The sequence below is a fragment of the Hibiscus syriacus genome, unplaced genomic scaffold (genome assembly GCF_006381635.1).
Source record: "Hibiscus syriacus cultivar Baekdansim isolate YM2019G1 unplaced genomic scaffold, ASM638163v2 tig00111616_pilon, whole genome shotgun sequence".
Classification (NCBI taxonomy): Eukaryota; Viridiplantae; Streptophyta; class Magnoliopsida; order Malvales; family Malvaceae; genus Hibiscus; species Hibiscus syriacus.
This window is the reverse complement of record NW_024063135.1, coordinates 76534-92786: the sequence shown is the minus strand read 5'-3', so window position 1 is coordinate 92786 and position 16253 is coordinate 76534. Positions and strand designations below refer to the sequence as shown.

General features: G+C 34.3%; 1 protein-coding gene across 1 annotated transcript; it reads left to right on the top strand.

The window, feature by feature from the left end:
* The first annotated feature begins 209 nt into the window (after window positions 1-209).
* LOC120165844 (dolichyl-diphosphooligosaccharide--protein glycosyltransferase subunit 1B-like) lies at window positions 210-4503 on the top strand. The gene is made up of 8 exons (XM_039175283.1): window positions 210-384; window positions 850-894; window positions 1698-2329; window positions 2427-2574; window positions 3138-3317; window positions 3401-3469; window positions 3591-3680; window positions 4177-4503. Exons 1-8 carry the CDS (start codon window positions 268-270, stop codon window positions 4297-4299), a joined length of 1404 nt encoding a protein of 467 aa, XP_039031214.1. The 5' UTR covers window positions 210-267; the 3' UTR covers window positions 4300-4503.
* The last annotated feature ends 11750 nt before the right edge of the window (window positions 4504-16253 follow it).

Sequence of the window (16253 nt, the reverse complement as noted above, 5' to 3'; positions counted from 1 at the left end):
AAGATTGGATGTATTATATTGGGCCACTTGCATGAAAATATATATATATATATATATATATATATCAGAAAATGATGAAAATAACATTTAGAAAAGGATGACAGTGGATCCCTAACAAGGCCCATGAAAAGATGTATAGTGCAGTAGCAAGGCCCAATGGAGTTGAGCCAGCCAATCATTTCTTATTTCTACGTTGTTGGTCGTGGACGACCTTGCCCCAAAATCGAAGCCAGTGCTTAACTGAACTCTCTCGTCCCGTCAACTCCAATGGAGGCTCCGATCAGGGCTACACACATCCTGGGTTTTGCTCTCTTCTTTCTTCTATTCTTCGTCTGCAGATCATCTCCTTTACATGATCTCTTGATCTCCAGCGCCGAGCGTAGAGTAAGCATCAATCCCTCCCTTCTCTCATTCTATATTTCCACTTTTTAATCATGGATTTATTCCAAAATTTTGAAATTATGATGTGTGGTTCAGAAATTTATTTGAAGAACTCATTTTAGGTAAGGAATTATATGTGGGTTTATATTTTAAATGCTCTGATCGTTAAAGAAAATGTTAGATGGTCGATCTTAATATTCTTTGTTTTGTTTTGGTTAATTTGGTTCCTTTTGATCTTATTTATTTAATTTTTTTTTTGCTAATCTGGCTTAGGATATAGGGGTTCTAAAATTAGTTTTTAAGAACCAATTTTAGGTAAGATTATATATGAGTTATGGATCATGGAAGCTCCAATTATTAAAAATAAAAATTGCAAGATACTTGATCTCAATATTTTTATTTCATTTTTTTTAATTTGGCTTCTTTTGAGCTTATTTATTTTCAAAATTTTGTTTTTGGTTGTTGCAGATTGACTTGACCTCCCACATTGTCAAAGTTTACCTGACTTTGAAGGTAATTTCTCTCCAAATACTACAAGTTTATTTAATTTGGTTAATATATATATATATATATATAATATGTGAATTATTGTTTAAATCATTTGAGTGTAGAGGAGTCGAGGTTTTATATTTCAGTTTTGAATTGGGTGCCTAAACTTTGACTGTGAATGTAAGTTTCTGTTAGTTTTTAACCTTGAGGTCGTGGGATCGAGTCCCACGGAGGGCATTTCATAATTCGGAGGTCTCTTACGGAAGCTGCTCTCAACTTGGTGTTGGGTAGCCTACTATCTTACCTTCCCTTACCCCATATATATGGGAAAAAGGGACAGCCATTTTGTTAGTTTTTCCTATGTCGGGCACTTGTTTTTTGATGCTTTTATCATTTTATTTTGTGCTTGCCATTTTTTGTGTATGTGTCTGAGTTTCAGTTCATACATTTTTGAAGAATTAACATTATGGAGAAAGAAATTTAAAATATTTTTAATAGGGAAATGCGTAATTTACTTTTTTTATGAAGCGATTATGTTTCAGTGAACTATTTTTAGGTAATTATGTGCTTTTTTTTAATCAAATAGGATTTTTGCCTTTTAGCAACTTCTGATGTTGCAGGTTTTGTATAGCAAAACAAACGTAACTTAACAATGGAGTCTATAATTTCTTACTGGTTCATGCAGGTGAACTAATTCGAGGCTTCTTTAAGTATTAACATCAATAGTATGAGTAATATATTATTAACATCTAGTATTCTGAGATTTTCATGTATTTTACTATGCACAATTGTAATTAAATATATGTGCTTGTATGTATCTCTTTTAGGTCGAGAATGCCGGTAGTTCGCCTACTTCAGAAATTCTTCTTGCTTTCCCACCCACTCAAGTTGATCATCTAGCAACAGTCGAAGCATTAGTAACAAAAGGAAAGCGGAAGAAGACTACTTTAGTCCGTCTTGATGTTAAACCGACTGAACTGCCTGATGCACCAAATGGCACTAAATATTTTACTATTTATTTGGCTAATCCCTTAAATTCCGGTGAAAGTACAACACTAGAAGTGTTGTACTTGTTTACACACTCCCTAGAACCTTTTCCAGCAGAGATAGGCCAATCAGAATCTCAATTAGTATATTATCGTGATAGTGCGTTAATATTGTCGCCATATCATATTAAGCAACAAACAACTTTCATTAAGACTCCAAGTACTAAGGTGGAATCATTCACAAGAGTGGAACCCACGAACCGTGCAGGCACTGAAATGAAGTATGGGCCATATGAGGATCATCCACCATACTCTTCTTCTCCGATTCTTATACATTTTGAGAATAATAGCCCATTTCCTGTGGTTGAGGAGCTTGTTCGTGAAGTTGAGATATCTCATTGGGGCAACCTTCAGGTCACAGAGCAATACACATTGGTTCATGGCGGTGCTAGGCACAAAGGTGTATTTTCAAGGTAGAGTAGATACTGCCTACCTGGATTCAGCTTGAAAGATCGAGAAATGCACATTTTTATGATTTTATAGTCACTTTCTGGTGCATATTATTTTCAGGGTTGAGTACCAATCCAGGCCAACTTTGAGTGGTACGTCCTCATTGCGATACCTTCTAGCAAGACTTCCTCCTAGGGTTCATTCTGTCTACTACCGGGATGAAATAGGGAACATCTCATCATCACACCTGCGTACGGATTCCCGTAAGGTATTCAAATGTGTTTTCTCTTCCATTTTGTCTCTCCTTCGCTGCCTTGCAGCCTTTTTTATCTATCAAATCATTTATGCAGTCAGCTTTGGAATTTTCATGATTTATGAGTTATTCCTAAAAACAAATATCCCAGTTTCCTGGTTGTCTGACCATGCAGATGTTTAAAACCCTTGTATTGGTAATTCTCCTTGATGGCATGTAAGTTTCTATTTGAAATGACTTAGGAACGTGTTTTTCAGAACGATGGGTTTTATTCCATTTCCACATTGATTCCTAGTACAATAGTGTGCATTTATAATGGAAAGAGGTCCCTTGCATCTTTCGTTTTAAATGCAAGTTGTTTTGATTTTTCTGGCTTAGTTATATTTTGTTGCTATTGTACAACAAGGTTTTCCCAGTCTTTTAATCATGCATTTATTTCTTACTGCATCACTTTCCATGTTCCAATTAAGCAAGTCAGGGTAATATGAAAGGTTTTCCTTTTAATCTTTTTATATCGTTCCGTCGGTGCATTTTTCTCTTTGGTATGTTGATTGTTGACTAAGTTTGTTCTCTTATAGTCTGAACTGGAAATTGAACCACGGTATCCCTTATTTGGAGGTTGGAAAGCAACTTTTATCATTGGTTATGGGCTACCGTTACAAGACTTCCTTTTCGAGTCATCTGATGACAGGCGTTACCTCAACTTTACCTTTGGATGCCCTCTTCTTGAGACTGTGGTTGACAAGTTAACTGTCAAAGTAGGCTTATAGTTGCTTTCACATTTGTTCAAAATTTGGAAATATGAATTTACTATGATCGGAACTAATATGCTATGCTTCAGGTTGTATTACCTGAGGGATCAAAAGACCCATCGGCTGTGGTTCCCTTTCCCGTGGAGCAGCATCTTGAGGTAATTATTCCCAATCCAATGATCTCTTTTGGATGCATGCATGGATTTATATACGTTATGGTCAAGACTGTGTTTCCTGTCATATGTGTCAACAAAGATGTGTTCCATTTGAATCTTGCAGACCAAATATTCTTACCTTGATGTTGTGGGAAGGACTGTGGTGGTCATGGAAAAGAAGAATCTTGTTCCCTCGCACAACTCTCATTTCCAGGTAATTTATCACCTCTTCAATTTGCATTATACGTTTTTTCATTGGTATCAATTTTATCGTTGTCCATGAGGAGTCCATCTCCTAGTGATTTTCAAATTCATTGTGAAGATCACCTTGGTAATGGAAACCTTCAAATGATGAATGAATGAAATACATACGTACACATACGTACTCTTCTGGAGGCTGCTCGAATGAATCTAGGTAGTCTTTAGTCCTTGTAAGTCTGATATTGGTGCGAATAAGTAGATTTGATAAATGTGTTATAGAAAACTATCAAAATGCTAGCATGGACTTGTTTGTAGGTTATGCGCCAATATCAAATTCACAAATTAAATTACTCGATTCTATATCACTAAGACTGAATTGCAGTTTCGACTACAATAGAGAGTAGAGACACTGCCTAGATCTTTTGGCCTCGAAAAGCATGCCCATTAATGTTGGCAGAACATGATTTTCTTCAATCTCGTGTGTTTTCCTTATGGACCCCTCTTTGCAGGTTCACTACACCTTCAAGCCAATCTTCATGCTTGCAGAGCCTTTGATGCTGGCGTCTGCGTTCTTCTTGTTTTTCGTGGCTTGTGTAGCTTACCTGCACATTGATCTCTCCATCCGTAAGTGAAACATCGCGGTATTCACAATCGGAAAATTAGCAAATAGTTCAAAATCGTCACTCTTTAGATTGCAGTGAAGCCAGATTCCATCAGGTGAGAGAATACACAAACTCTAGGATTATGGCATTGCCTTGTGTGCTGAATTCACAAAAACTGAGAAATTTTCTGGGACGAATAATGGTTTGCCACTAGAAAAACTCTTGTTTTTACAATGCAATTGTTTCAAGTTTTGGAGCAAGCTATGATATCCGTCAGATATGGGTCTTGCTTAGATCATTCATCAGTACCGATATCCAAGCTTGTGTTATACATTGCGGTATGTGACGTGCGCTGTGGAATTTTCCATAATTATAAAGTCCGAGAATCCGGTGCAAGGTACAATCATAATCATAAGATTGTCTAAGAAGGTAACTAGGGTTGATATAATTGAATGAAAATGGATTTATACGCAACTAGAAGTAAATATTAAGAGCATAGAGACTAAAAATTAAACTTGTAATAATTAAAATATAAAGAGGCGGATGAGAAAGATACACGTATATAAATTTATATACTCGCGTTCAAATGTAAATTATATTGAAGTATTTATGTTTTCATGTTTAAAAATTGCTTTTAAATGCATTTTTATTTCATCTATTTGCGAAATCTACGAAGGTTAATATATTATTTGATCTCAGAATTTTATTTTAAGATTTAAATTAATACATGAATTTATTTTATTTTAATCTAACTTCTATTATATATTTTAAAACAAGTTTCAGTGATAACGAATTCAATTTAATGTATTAAAATGTGACAAAAATTAAATCAAATATCAAATTGGTTTAAGAAAAAGAGAAAATAACCTCAGTGACCGAAAATTTCTTATAATATACGATTTTAACCAATTTTTTTATGATTTGTCAAAATGACTAACAAAATCGTAATGTGATCTCTAAATTGCAACGCAATCTTCATTATCGAAATTCAGTTTCTAGATTCGCAACGCGATTTTGACCATCGTATTACGATTTTCGAAATCCGCGTTACAATTTTAGATAATCGCAATGCGAATATGTAAATCGCAACGCGATAACACGTGATCGCAACTCGATTCTGACTATCGCAACGCGATAATACGTGATCGCAACGTGATTCTGACTATCACAACGCGATAATACGTGATCGCAACGCGATTCTGGCTATCTCAACGCAATTCTGACTAACGCATTACTGAATTTCAAATTCGCAACAGGTTTTAGTTTCGCAACACAAATGGGTATATAACTACTATGCAACAACATCAACTCATAACCTAAATCCCTAAATCGCAACTCATTCCATCTCCATCTATTACTCTCTTCGGCGACATCCGTTCCTATATCCAACGACATCCTTCCCCATCCGGCAACAAGTTTTAGTTTCGCAGCTCGTTTGTTTAGTAAATTAATTTACAATAATGAAATCATCTAATGTTGATCATGTTTGGATAGATTTGTGTTTTGGAGGGTCATGAGAGAATGTTCATGGTGTTTTACAATATATGCCTTTACCCATGAATCTTCAACTAAAACTGTCATTAAAAAAGTTAACTTATGAAACTCTAATGTTACGTGTTGCAAATAAATTGAATTTAGAGCCCTTAAGTGGATTTAGGCTATCTTATCAGAGAAAATGTAAAGTTTATTTGTTAACCGACAATGAAGATATTGAACGATTCATTGCTTACATTAGTGTTTCGCAAGATGATGTTACATTGTATGTTATTGAACCTAGAAGTAGTGAAGTTGGGTCAGTAGCGGGTAGTAATCAACTAAGTTTTTCAACCCCAGTTTATGGTGCTCAAAAGTTAATGGTTCCATCACAATTTCATCACCAAGCAAATTTTGTTTCACCACATTTCCAATATCAAACACAATCTCAAAACCCACAACCTTTCCCTAATCCAAATCCCAATCAACTTTCAGCACAAAATTCTGATTTTCGTATTAACCAGTTAGACGATGATGAGCCAACAGAAAAAATTGTGAGTACTAGTCGGTATTCGAAATTTGATCTTGGTCAATACCCGGACTTTGATCTTGGTCAATACTCGGATTTTGATGATGTTTCAGAAGAAGAAACAGACCTGCGTGTAATGATTTTGATATTGGTCAATAACCCGAATTTTGATGATGAAACAGCCGCTGCCGAGGAAGATGTTGTTGATGATAATGAGGAGGAAGTTACGACTGTGAATGAACATGTTGAACATCCATTCTGTAATTCATATAACCCTGAAGAAGAAAAAGAAGAAGAAGAAATCCCCGAAGAAAATGCCACGGGAGTATAACTGGAATATGCCAGAATTACTTCAGATACCGGAAGAAGAGTTGGTAAAGATAGCAGTTGTTTCTTACACAAAAATTATTCGTATCAAGAAAGATGATTGTTTTGATACAAAGGAAGACTTGAAGATAGCTTTGTATACGAAATGTGTGGAAGATGGCTATCAACTAAAAGTTAACAAATCAAGCAAATATCGTTTCAAAACAAGGTGTATGATTGACAAAAACTGTTCGTGGCGTATGAATGCAAAGAGGATAAAAGATTGCGAAATGTTTCAAGTTAGGACTTTTATTGATAAACATACATGTTCAAGAACCAAGTTTTTCCTCACCATAGACAGGCAAACAAAAAGGTGTTGGGTGGTTTTCTGGTTGAATTAATGTTTTTGAATGACAGGGTATATCGGGAACATGAAATTTTGTTGAGGGGGTCACCATAAGCATCGTTTGCCCAACTGTCGGCTTATTGTCACAATTTAAAGCTGAAAAATCCTGGGTCGGTAACTCATATCAAAATAGATAGAGATGGACGCTTTGAGTTGCTGTTTATCGCCATTGGTGCTGCGGTTAGTAAATCAATATAATTTTGTTGACTCATTTTTGTTAGTTACATGCATTTCACATTTAAATGATTATATTTTTATGTATATTATTTTGTAAATTCGTTCTTTTATTACTTGCATGCGCCCAGTTATTATAGTTGACGGAGCACATTTGAAAAGTCGATACCTTGGAGTAAACTTATTAGCAGTAGTCATGGATGCTAACAATGGGATATTGTCAATAGCTTACGGGGTTGGCAAATCTGAAACCTCTGATTCATGGACATGGTTTATGGGGCATCTTAGGGATTGTATAGGTCATATTAGCAATCTGACAATCATATCTGATAGGGCAAACTCAATTGACAACGCTGTTAGAAGGTGTTTACCATATGCTTTTCATGGACTTTGTGGTGTTCATTTGTATAGAAATCTAAAATCAAGGTCTGCTGGTATAAAAAATCACAAATGGACATACTGGAAGGCTGTAAAAGCTTATCGGGAAGTGGATTTTAATAAGCATATAAATTGTTTAAGACGTGTTTTGCCTCAGTGTGCTCAAACACTAGAAGATGTCAGGTTTGAAAGATGGTCAAGATTACATCAACTTGGAGCAAGATATGGTTTCATGACGACTAATAGTGCAGAATCAATCAACGCTCTAAGTTGTCATTCCCGGAAATTACCCATTACTATGTTAATGGAGTTTTTTCGATCCTCTATTCAACAGTGGTACTACAAGAAAAGAAACATGCAAGTATTATTTCTTTAAATTCGTAACTTATCATATAATTTACTAAGTATTATTTATTTAAATTTACAGAAACATTGGAACATCGTGTTACACCATGGATGAAAAAAAGATAACGAAACGTGTTGTGAAATCAACGTCATGGAGAGTTGAACCATGTTCAAACACTTTGTTTGAAGTACTGGATAATAACTTAAATGGATTGCTACACTACAGAAGTATATCGACAGACTTATGCCGAGATTATCTACCCTATTCCACATCCTTCTGAGTGGGACATACCAGATGACTTACAAACAGTTTTTCCACCAGCCATGGACAGAAGGCTACCTGGCCGACCAAAAAGTCACGATCGTATACCGTCTAAGGGTGAAGAGAAGAAGAGATCGACATGTAGTCGGTGCAAGGAAAGTGGTCATACAAGGTTGACATGTGGATCACCAGTGCCATCACAATCATCTTTTCCTCTACCAAAATATGTATCATCATCAAAATCCAAAGCTCATATGGTGTCAAGCAAAAGGAAATCAAAATTGCAATCAAAATCAAAATCCCAATCACAACTGGCTTCACCTTTTGGGACTATTAACTTAGGTGATTTTTAAATGCAAACATTGTATTATGTGTATTTTATGTGTAAACTTTTAACATTTTCAGTTAGGCCCATGTATATTAGTAACTTGAGTTTGAACATTGCTATGATTTGTTCAGTTGTTATCACTTATTACACATTTATTTGACTATCGCAACGTGAATATGACTATCGCAACGTGAATTTGAATATCGCAACGGGATAATCGCAATGCAAAAATGACTATCGCAACGCGAATTTGACTATCGCAACGAGATAATCGCAACGCGAAATGACTATCGCAACGCGAATTTGATTATCGCAACGCGAATTTGACTATCGCAACGAGAAATCGCAAAGTGTATTAGACTATCGCAACGCGAATATGATGCAGTTTGAAATCAACAAATCAACTTTTACATTTCAATCAATTAAACAAGAACAAATAAGAATTATTTACACATCAATAATCAACTTTTAATCAATTAAACAAGCACAAATAAGAATTATTTACACATTAATTAAACAAATAAGAATTATTTACACATCAATTAAACAAATCAACTCTTATTATATTATTTTTCTCATCAATTAAACAAGTCAGACTTTTAAGAATCAATTACAATCAAAAAAAGTGTATCCCAGACAGTTGTTTATGCACATCAATTTCACGCAGGTCACTTCAGGATTAACCTGCAGAAACCAAACATTTGTTCAAACAACACGTTCTACACATCTAAAACCAACAAACAACAAATTATATTGAATTCTAGGTACTTAACAACACTTGCATTTGACTTACCAATTGTTTATGGACACTTTCATAACGCGGATGCAGGTAGGCAGCGTCTCGCATATATCGTTCTAGCCATAAAATGCCGAAACCACAAGCCTACTGCACCTCTATCTCTATCGGTGGGAGGTAGAAATGTGTACTTCCTGTCGTCAAACGCTCCAAGCACATGCATACGAGAGGACCACAATCCCCTATGGCTTCTTGCGTTTGTTGTGGCGCGGTCTCGTCTCTGATAACTGTAATATTGAACTTCTTTGGCTTCTTGTTTCCATAATAAGTCCAATAATTAATCGCATTCAAGAATTTAGCCAAATGAGAGCTCCATCCCTTAATAATATCTCTCAAATCAGACAATGATATGTAATTTATCATGCTGTCATATACTATTGTCTTCAAGGATGGAAGCTAAAGCTCGACGAGAATCCAATGAGTACGTTCCAAAACAAGGATAAACACCTACAATCATAAGTAATAATTCAATTACGCACTTATTTATAAACACTTTAAAATATTTAAAAATAAATACTAACCTTATCGACCTCCCACCATGCAGGATAAAGTTTAGCTTGTCCATTAGCCAACACATATGATTCCTGTCATTGATTCTTCATGTGAACTACGTGAAAAGACGTCGGCATAATTGTATATCGCGTATTTTTTTTATTTTTCTTGATTTTCCTTATTATTAGAAGACGTGACACCCATGCATCAATATGCTGTTTATAAAAAAAGACATATATTAGTGAATTACATAAATTTTAAAAAAAAATAATCAAAATAAAATATAAGAAGAAAAATCTATCGAAATAGCCTTTGTCTTCAACCCCTAATAACACACCCCACCAAGACCGATCAATCAACAAATGCATATCATCGTTGAGTTTGTATATGTCAGCGTAACACCCCTGGCTCCGCTCATGTAGATAAAAATCAACTGCGGTCTTAGCCCAAAGGGTATTATCCAAATTGTTTCCGGTAATTTTTTCCTCTCCACTTCATCTGCAGGAATGGTACTGGCCGGTAACTTATACGAAAGCCAACAATCATCCATCATGTCTGGCACGGGAGGGGGTTTCTCAATAATTCGATATAATATGCCGTGTGAATCGGGCTCTAGAATGTTGGGAGGGACCTCTTCAACGATGACAGGGGCCTCTTGAACGGTGGGAGGGGACTCTTGAGGGATGATATGGGCCTCTTTAACGATAGGAGAGGCCTCTTGAACGATGACAGGTGAGTGACGCTTCTTCTTACGGAGTCTTCGCACTATTGGGGTGAACGGAGACTTAATGGCACGTGCATGCCGTCTGATACGTGAACCCCGTCGTACAAGAAAAACCCGACGTAAAGCATCCACCTTATCGGGGCGCTAAAAATAAATTAATACATAAAATCAATAAATAAACATACATGATATTAAACAGTGAAAACAAAGACAAATATGTTTCAAACTTGCACGGTATTCACCCAAGTCATTATTCTATCATAGTTCATAAAATGCATCAGATAACATTCCGGAAGTAAGCACTTATATAAACATTTAAAAGGACAACATATAGGTTTAGTGCATGTTCAAGGACAACATAAAGGGTAGTAGTTTATTCTTCAAACTTAAATTGCAACACTGTGAAGTTAGTATTTGTATTTGTCTTTTGGTTGAAGTAATGCAATCCATTCAAGTTTCAATTTGCAGAAGAAGAATAGTTTCTGAAACTTAAAATCGCAACACGAAACTAAAATCGCAACACGAAAATGATTATCGCAACGCGAATTTGATTATCGCAACGAGAAAATCGCAACGCGAAATGACTATCGCAACAAGAAAATCGCAATGCGAAACTAAAATCGCAACTCATTGCGATAGTCATTTTCGCATTGCGATTATCCGTTGTGATAGTCAAATTCGCGTTGTGATAGTCATTTCCTCGTTGCGATAGTCGTTTTCGCATTGCGATTATCCCGTTACGATAGTCAAATTCGCGTTGCGATAATCATTTTCGTGTTGCGACTATTCTTCTTCTGCAAATTGAAACTTGAATGGATTACATTACTTCAACCAAAAGACAAAGACAAATACTAACTTCACAGTGTTGCAAATTTAAGTTTGAAGAATAAACTACTACCGAATGAATTTACTAAGCAATCCAAAAGACAAATATGAATTTACTAACTTCAACCAAAAGACAAAACAAAGACAAATACTAAGTTATTTTAGAACTGTTTAGCAGTATTGGCAGCAACCGAATGAATTTACTAAGCAATCCAAGTGAAATGGTTAATCTAACTACGAGTAAATCAAGTTAAATGAAAAATCTTAAACTCACCTCATTGCGTAGAGTATGAACCTCATTCTACAACATGCTACCATCTCACGTAGAGCCGCTACCTCACCACGTAAAGTAGATACCTCCTCACGCCATTCACTATTGTCATCGCGTAAAGTACTGACCTCCTCACGCAAGGCATTGACCTCATCACGTAACTCCCCTAACTCATCCCGTGGAGGTGGAGAACAGGGAGATAAATGTTGTGGCATCTTTTCGGTCGCCTATCATGAGGTGATGGTGGAGAAGAGGCTCGATGATGTGACAGAATAGATGATAGCTCTCGTTGTAGAGGTGTATAGTGTGGTCGATTAGGTGATGGCTCTGGGTGAGGTGATGGCTCTCGAAGTGGAGGTTGCTCATCATCCGTGCCATAAAAAAATGCTTACTAGCTTGCCACCAATCAGTGGCAAGCTCAGCCTCCGTGGGTGTCAGCCTCTGTAATGGAGTGTTGGCCTCCTAACAATATAAAAGCTCAAATAAAGTTAAACGTGTACTAGTAATAACTTGTTTATATATGGTAGTATTTGTGTTAACTTACATCATTTATTGTCGTATACCGTAGTAACTCTTCCCAAATCAACAGTCGTCGTTTCCTCTTCCAGGAAATAACCCTAGGAATATCATTTGAAGTTTTTGAATGCATATGTCTGCATGTCGGGAAAAGCCTCAAATATCCAAATCTACAAACAATATAATACACAAACATTAGTAATTGTTAAAATAATTAATTATAATTTTGGAAACATTATATAGAAATTCTTACCTTAAAGGCCCAAATAAAACCTGACAAAGTGTATTTGGAACCATCGCCACGCAAACATTTGCGGTCATCAAAGGCAGACAACAACTTATTCCAGGTAGCTTTTCATAGATACGAACCCCACGGAAATAGGTTCCATGCATTTAGGTCCTCTACCAATAATATTAGGTCCTTAGGAATAGGTTGTCTGCCCTCTTTGCCTAAAAAGCTGGCATGCAAAAGTACTAAAAGGCATACTTGGACAACATCGACGTCATCCATCTGAGTAAAACCATCTTTCTTATTAAAAAATCTCGTCAAGTCGTCGACGTGTAAATTCGGCTTCTCCATTGACAGCTCAGGAAAAACCCGGGATAACCATGATGGGCGGGTAATATGACTAGTGTATCGACCTACATCATCGTGTCCGAAGCGTAGACCAGTGATTAAGCAAAACTCCTCCCGCCCAAAACACGTATACGCCGGTGGAAAATGAAACCATATCTCTTCATTACCACGTTCTATACTCTCGGGTCGATCGCGTGTCATGGTCTGAAGCCACAAATGGGTCAACATAGCATCTCCACCCGGATGTTGTACTTTCAGCCATGGCCCGAAGCAAGTATCCTCAAACAATTGTCTTTGTACAGGTGAAAGCTTCGACGCAATTGTAGTGACTAGGCTTATTTTATTCCTTAAGGTCAATTGAGCCGAAAAAAAAGTTCTACAAAAACAATAAATATACCAAGTTAGATATACCAAAAACTACACTGTGAAGATATACCAAAAACTACATTGTGAAGATATACCAAAAACAATAATAAACATAAAGCGTAGTAGTTTATTCTTCAAACTTAATTTTGCAACACTATGAATTTCATATTTGTCTTTATTTTTTGGTTGAAGTAATGCAATTCATTCAAGTTTCAATTTGCAGAAGAAGAATAGTTTCTGAAACTTAAAATTGCAACACGAAAATGAAAATCGCAACACGAAAATGATTATCGCAACGCGAATTTGACTATCGCAACGCGAAATGGCTATCGCAACGATAATTTTGTCGTTGCGATTTTCATTTCGCGTTGCGATTCTCGGTTTCAAATGGTCATTGTCTAAAATTGAAACTTGAATGAATTGCATTACTTCAACCAAAAGACAAAACAAAGACAAATACTAACTTCACAGGGTTAAAGACTAAACAGTAACAATATTGGCAACAATCGAATGAATTTAATAAGCAATCTAAGTGAAATGGTTAATCTATTATTGAAATTACCAGTAAACTTATCATTAATTTCAATATGAAAAACCTAATAATAATGCAAAAATTTCAAAATAAAAATAATTAAAAAAACTAACCCTCGGTGGTTGATTTGGTTGATTTTCCATTTTTGATCGTGAATGATTGTGAGGGTGGCTCTGAGAGATGGAGATAGACGGATTTCACCGGAGATGGGGACGGATTTCACCGAAAATAGGGACGGAATTCGTCGGAGATGGGGACGGATGTCGCCGTATAGAGTGAGAGATGGAGATGAGACTGAGTTGTGATTTAGGGTTTTAGGTTAAGAGTTGCGATTACGGGTAAATATTCGTGTTTGGAATTTGAAAATAAAATACGCGTTGCGATACTAATGGCGCTTTGAAAATCGCATTGCGATTTTATATTATCGCAACGCGATAGTCAGAATCTCGTTGCGATAGTCAGAATCGCGTTGCAATCATGTGTTATCGCGTTGCGATTTACATATTCGCATTGCGATTTACATATTCGTATTGCGATTATCTAAAATTGTAACGCGGATTTCGAAAATCGCTTCGCAATGCGATGGTTAAAATCGCGTTGCGAATCTGGAAACTGAATTGCGATAATGGAGATCGCGTTGCGATTTAGAGATCGCATTGCGATTTTGTTGGTCATTTTGGCAAATCGTAAAAAAGTTGGTTAAAATCGTATATTATAAGGAATTTTCGGTCACTGAGGTTATTTTCTCTAAGAAAAATTGTAACTATCAGTTTTGATACGTGAATTAGATTTAAATGCTAATTTATATTTATGTGAAAACCAAATTTAGACAAAGAAAACAAAGTACTATTTCAAATATAAAATCAAATTCAAATATCAAATAATATATTGATCCAATACATCAATTGCATATTTTTAAAATAAATATAACAAGGAAAAGAGAAAAAAAATCTACACTACACAAAAAATAATGCTAAATCATATGATTTAAAAGTGTAACATAATTAAAACATATCATAATATAATGTGTGGAATTAAAATATAGAAAAAATATATAAAATTTTAATTTTTTAAGAAGTTATGTAATTATAAGAACATTGATTAATATAATACATAATTAAATTGACGCTTCAAATATATTTGAAACTAAAAATAAAATAAATTTATATATCCTTGAAACAAGACAAAAATTTCGTAAAGTAGTCTAAAAATTTGGAATTTTTAAAAAATTGTTAGTTATTTTTTTATTAATGGATAAGTCTGTTACGTTCGATGAATACTGCTTAGCATCACTAATGAGGAGTTGTGAGCACTGCTGAGTACCACTAACGAGGAGTTGTGAGCACCGCTGAGCACCATTAATTTAATTTATAAAAATTTAAAATTCTAAAGAATCAACGTATAATTATAAATTAGTTAAAAATTAAAAGATAATTTATTTTATAAAATACTAATTACACTATTTTCCATAATGTTTTTTAACAATAAAAATTTATAATTTACATTTAAAAAATTATTTAAAATTTTTTAAAAAGTATTATAGAAAATAATGTAATTATTATTTTATTTTAAAGATTTTACCTTTTAATTTTTAACTAATTTATAGTTATACATTGATTCATGTAGAATTTTAATATTTTATAAATTAAATTAATGGTGTTCGGCGATACTCATCATTAGTGGTGCTCATCGAGCGTTGTAAAATTTTCCTTTTACTAATAGTGCCCATCGTAAAATTTTATTTATACACATTTCATATCAAAATATTGTGTTATTAATATATATATTCATCCTAAAAAATATTTATAAATTCGTCATTATTTAACAACTTAGATGATAATGAAGAATATTTTAATTTATCACAACATAGCTACATATTTATATTTTGAAATAGGAACAAGATAAAATTTTTCAAAGAAAACAAAAAGCATTCAAAGTGATTTCTTTAAAAATATATATATTTATTATTTCACGTATTCAATTGAAAATATGTTCCAGTAATAATAATAGACTCAAAGTAAAGCGGTATAATTAATTTTTTTCCTATAGGAGTGTTCAATTTTTTTAATATTTTATATATATATTTGAATTTTGATTTTATAATCATTTATAATTTATTATTTTACAATTTCTCATATTTTTAATTTTTTTTAATTTGGTAATTTTTAATTTTTATAATATGTTATTTTTTTAATATTTTAAATTTTAAATGGTTCTTATTTTTATTTTTTAATAAATAAGTTTCAAACTTTTTAAAAAATCAATTATACTATCAAATTTTTAAAAAGAATCAATTAAACTCATTTATTATATTATCATTCACATATGAACCGACTTGCTAGCATCTTAAAACGTTGTGTTAACAAGGACATATTTATTTGGTAGGCGGAAGGGGCTGTGGCGTCCCGACCTCGCAAACAAAAAAATTAAGTTTATATATATATATATAAATTAAAATTTAAATAAAAAATATTTTTCTATTAAAACTCATAACATCGACGTGATGTTATAAGAAACAGCCCATTATCCAGACAAATTCTGGGTTTTTTTAATTTTATTTTGATGATTATAGGAAACAACAATAAAACCAATCATTTGCAGAGAAACGATAAACCAGAGGAACTAAGAGTACATTAAAGATAGTCAGATTCAGCCCATTTAGAGGCGTGTTTGTTTTAATATTT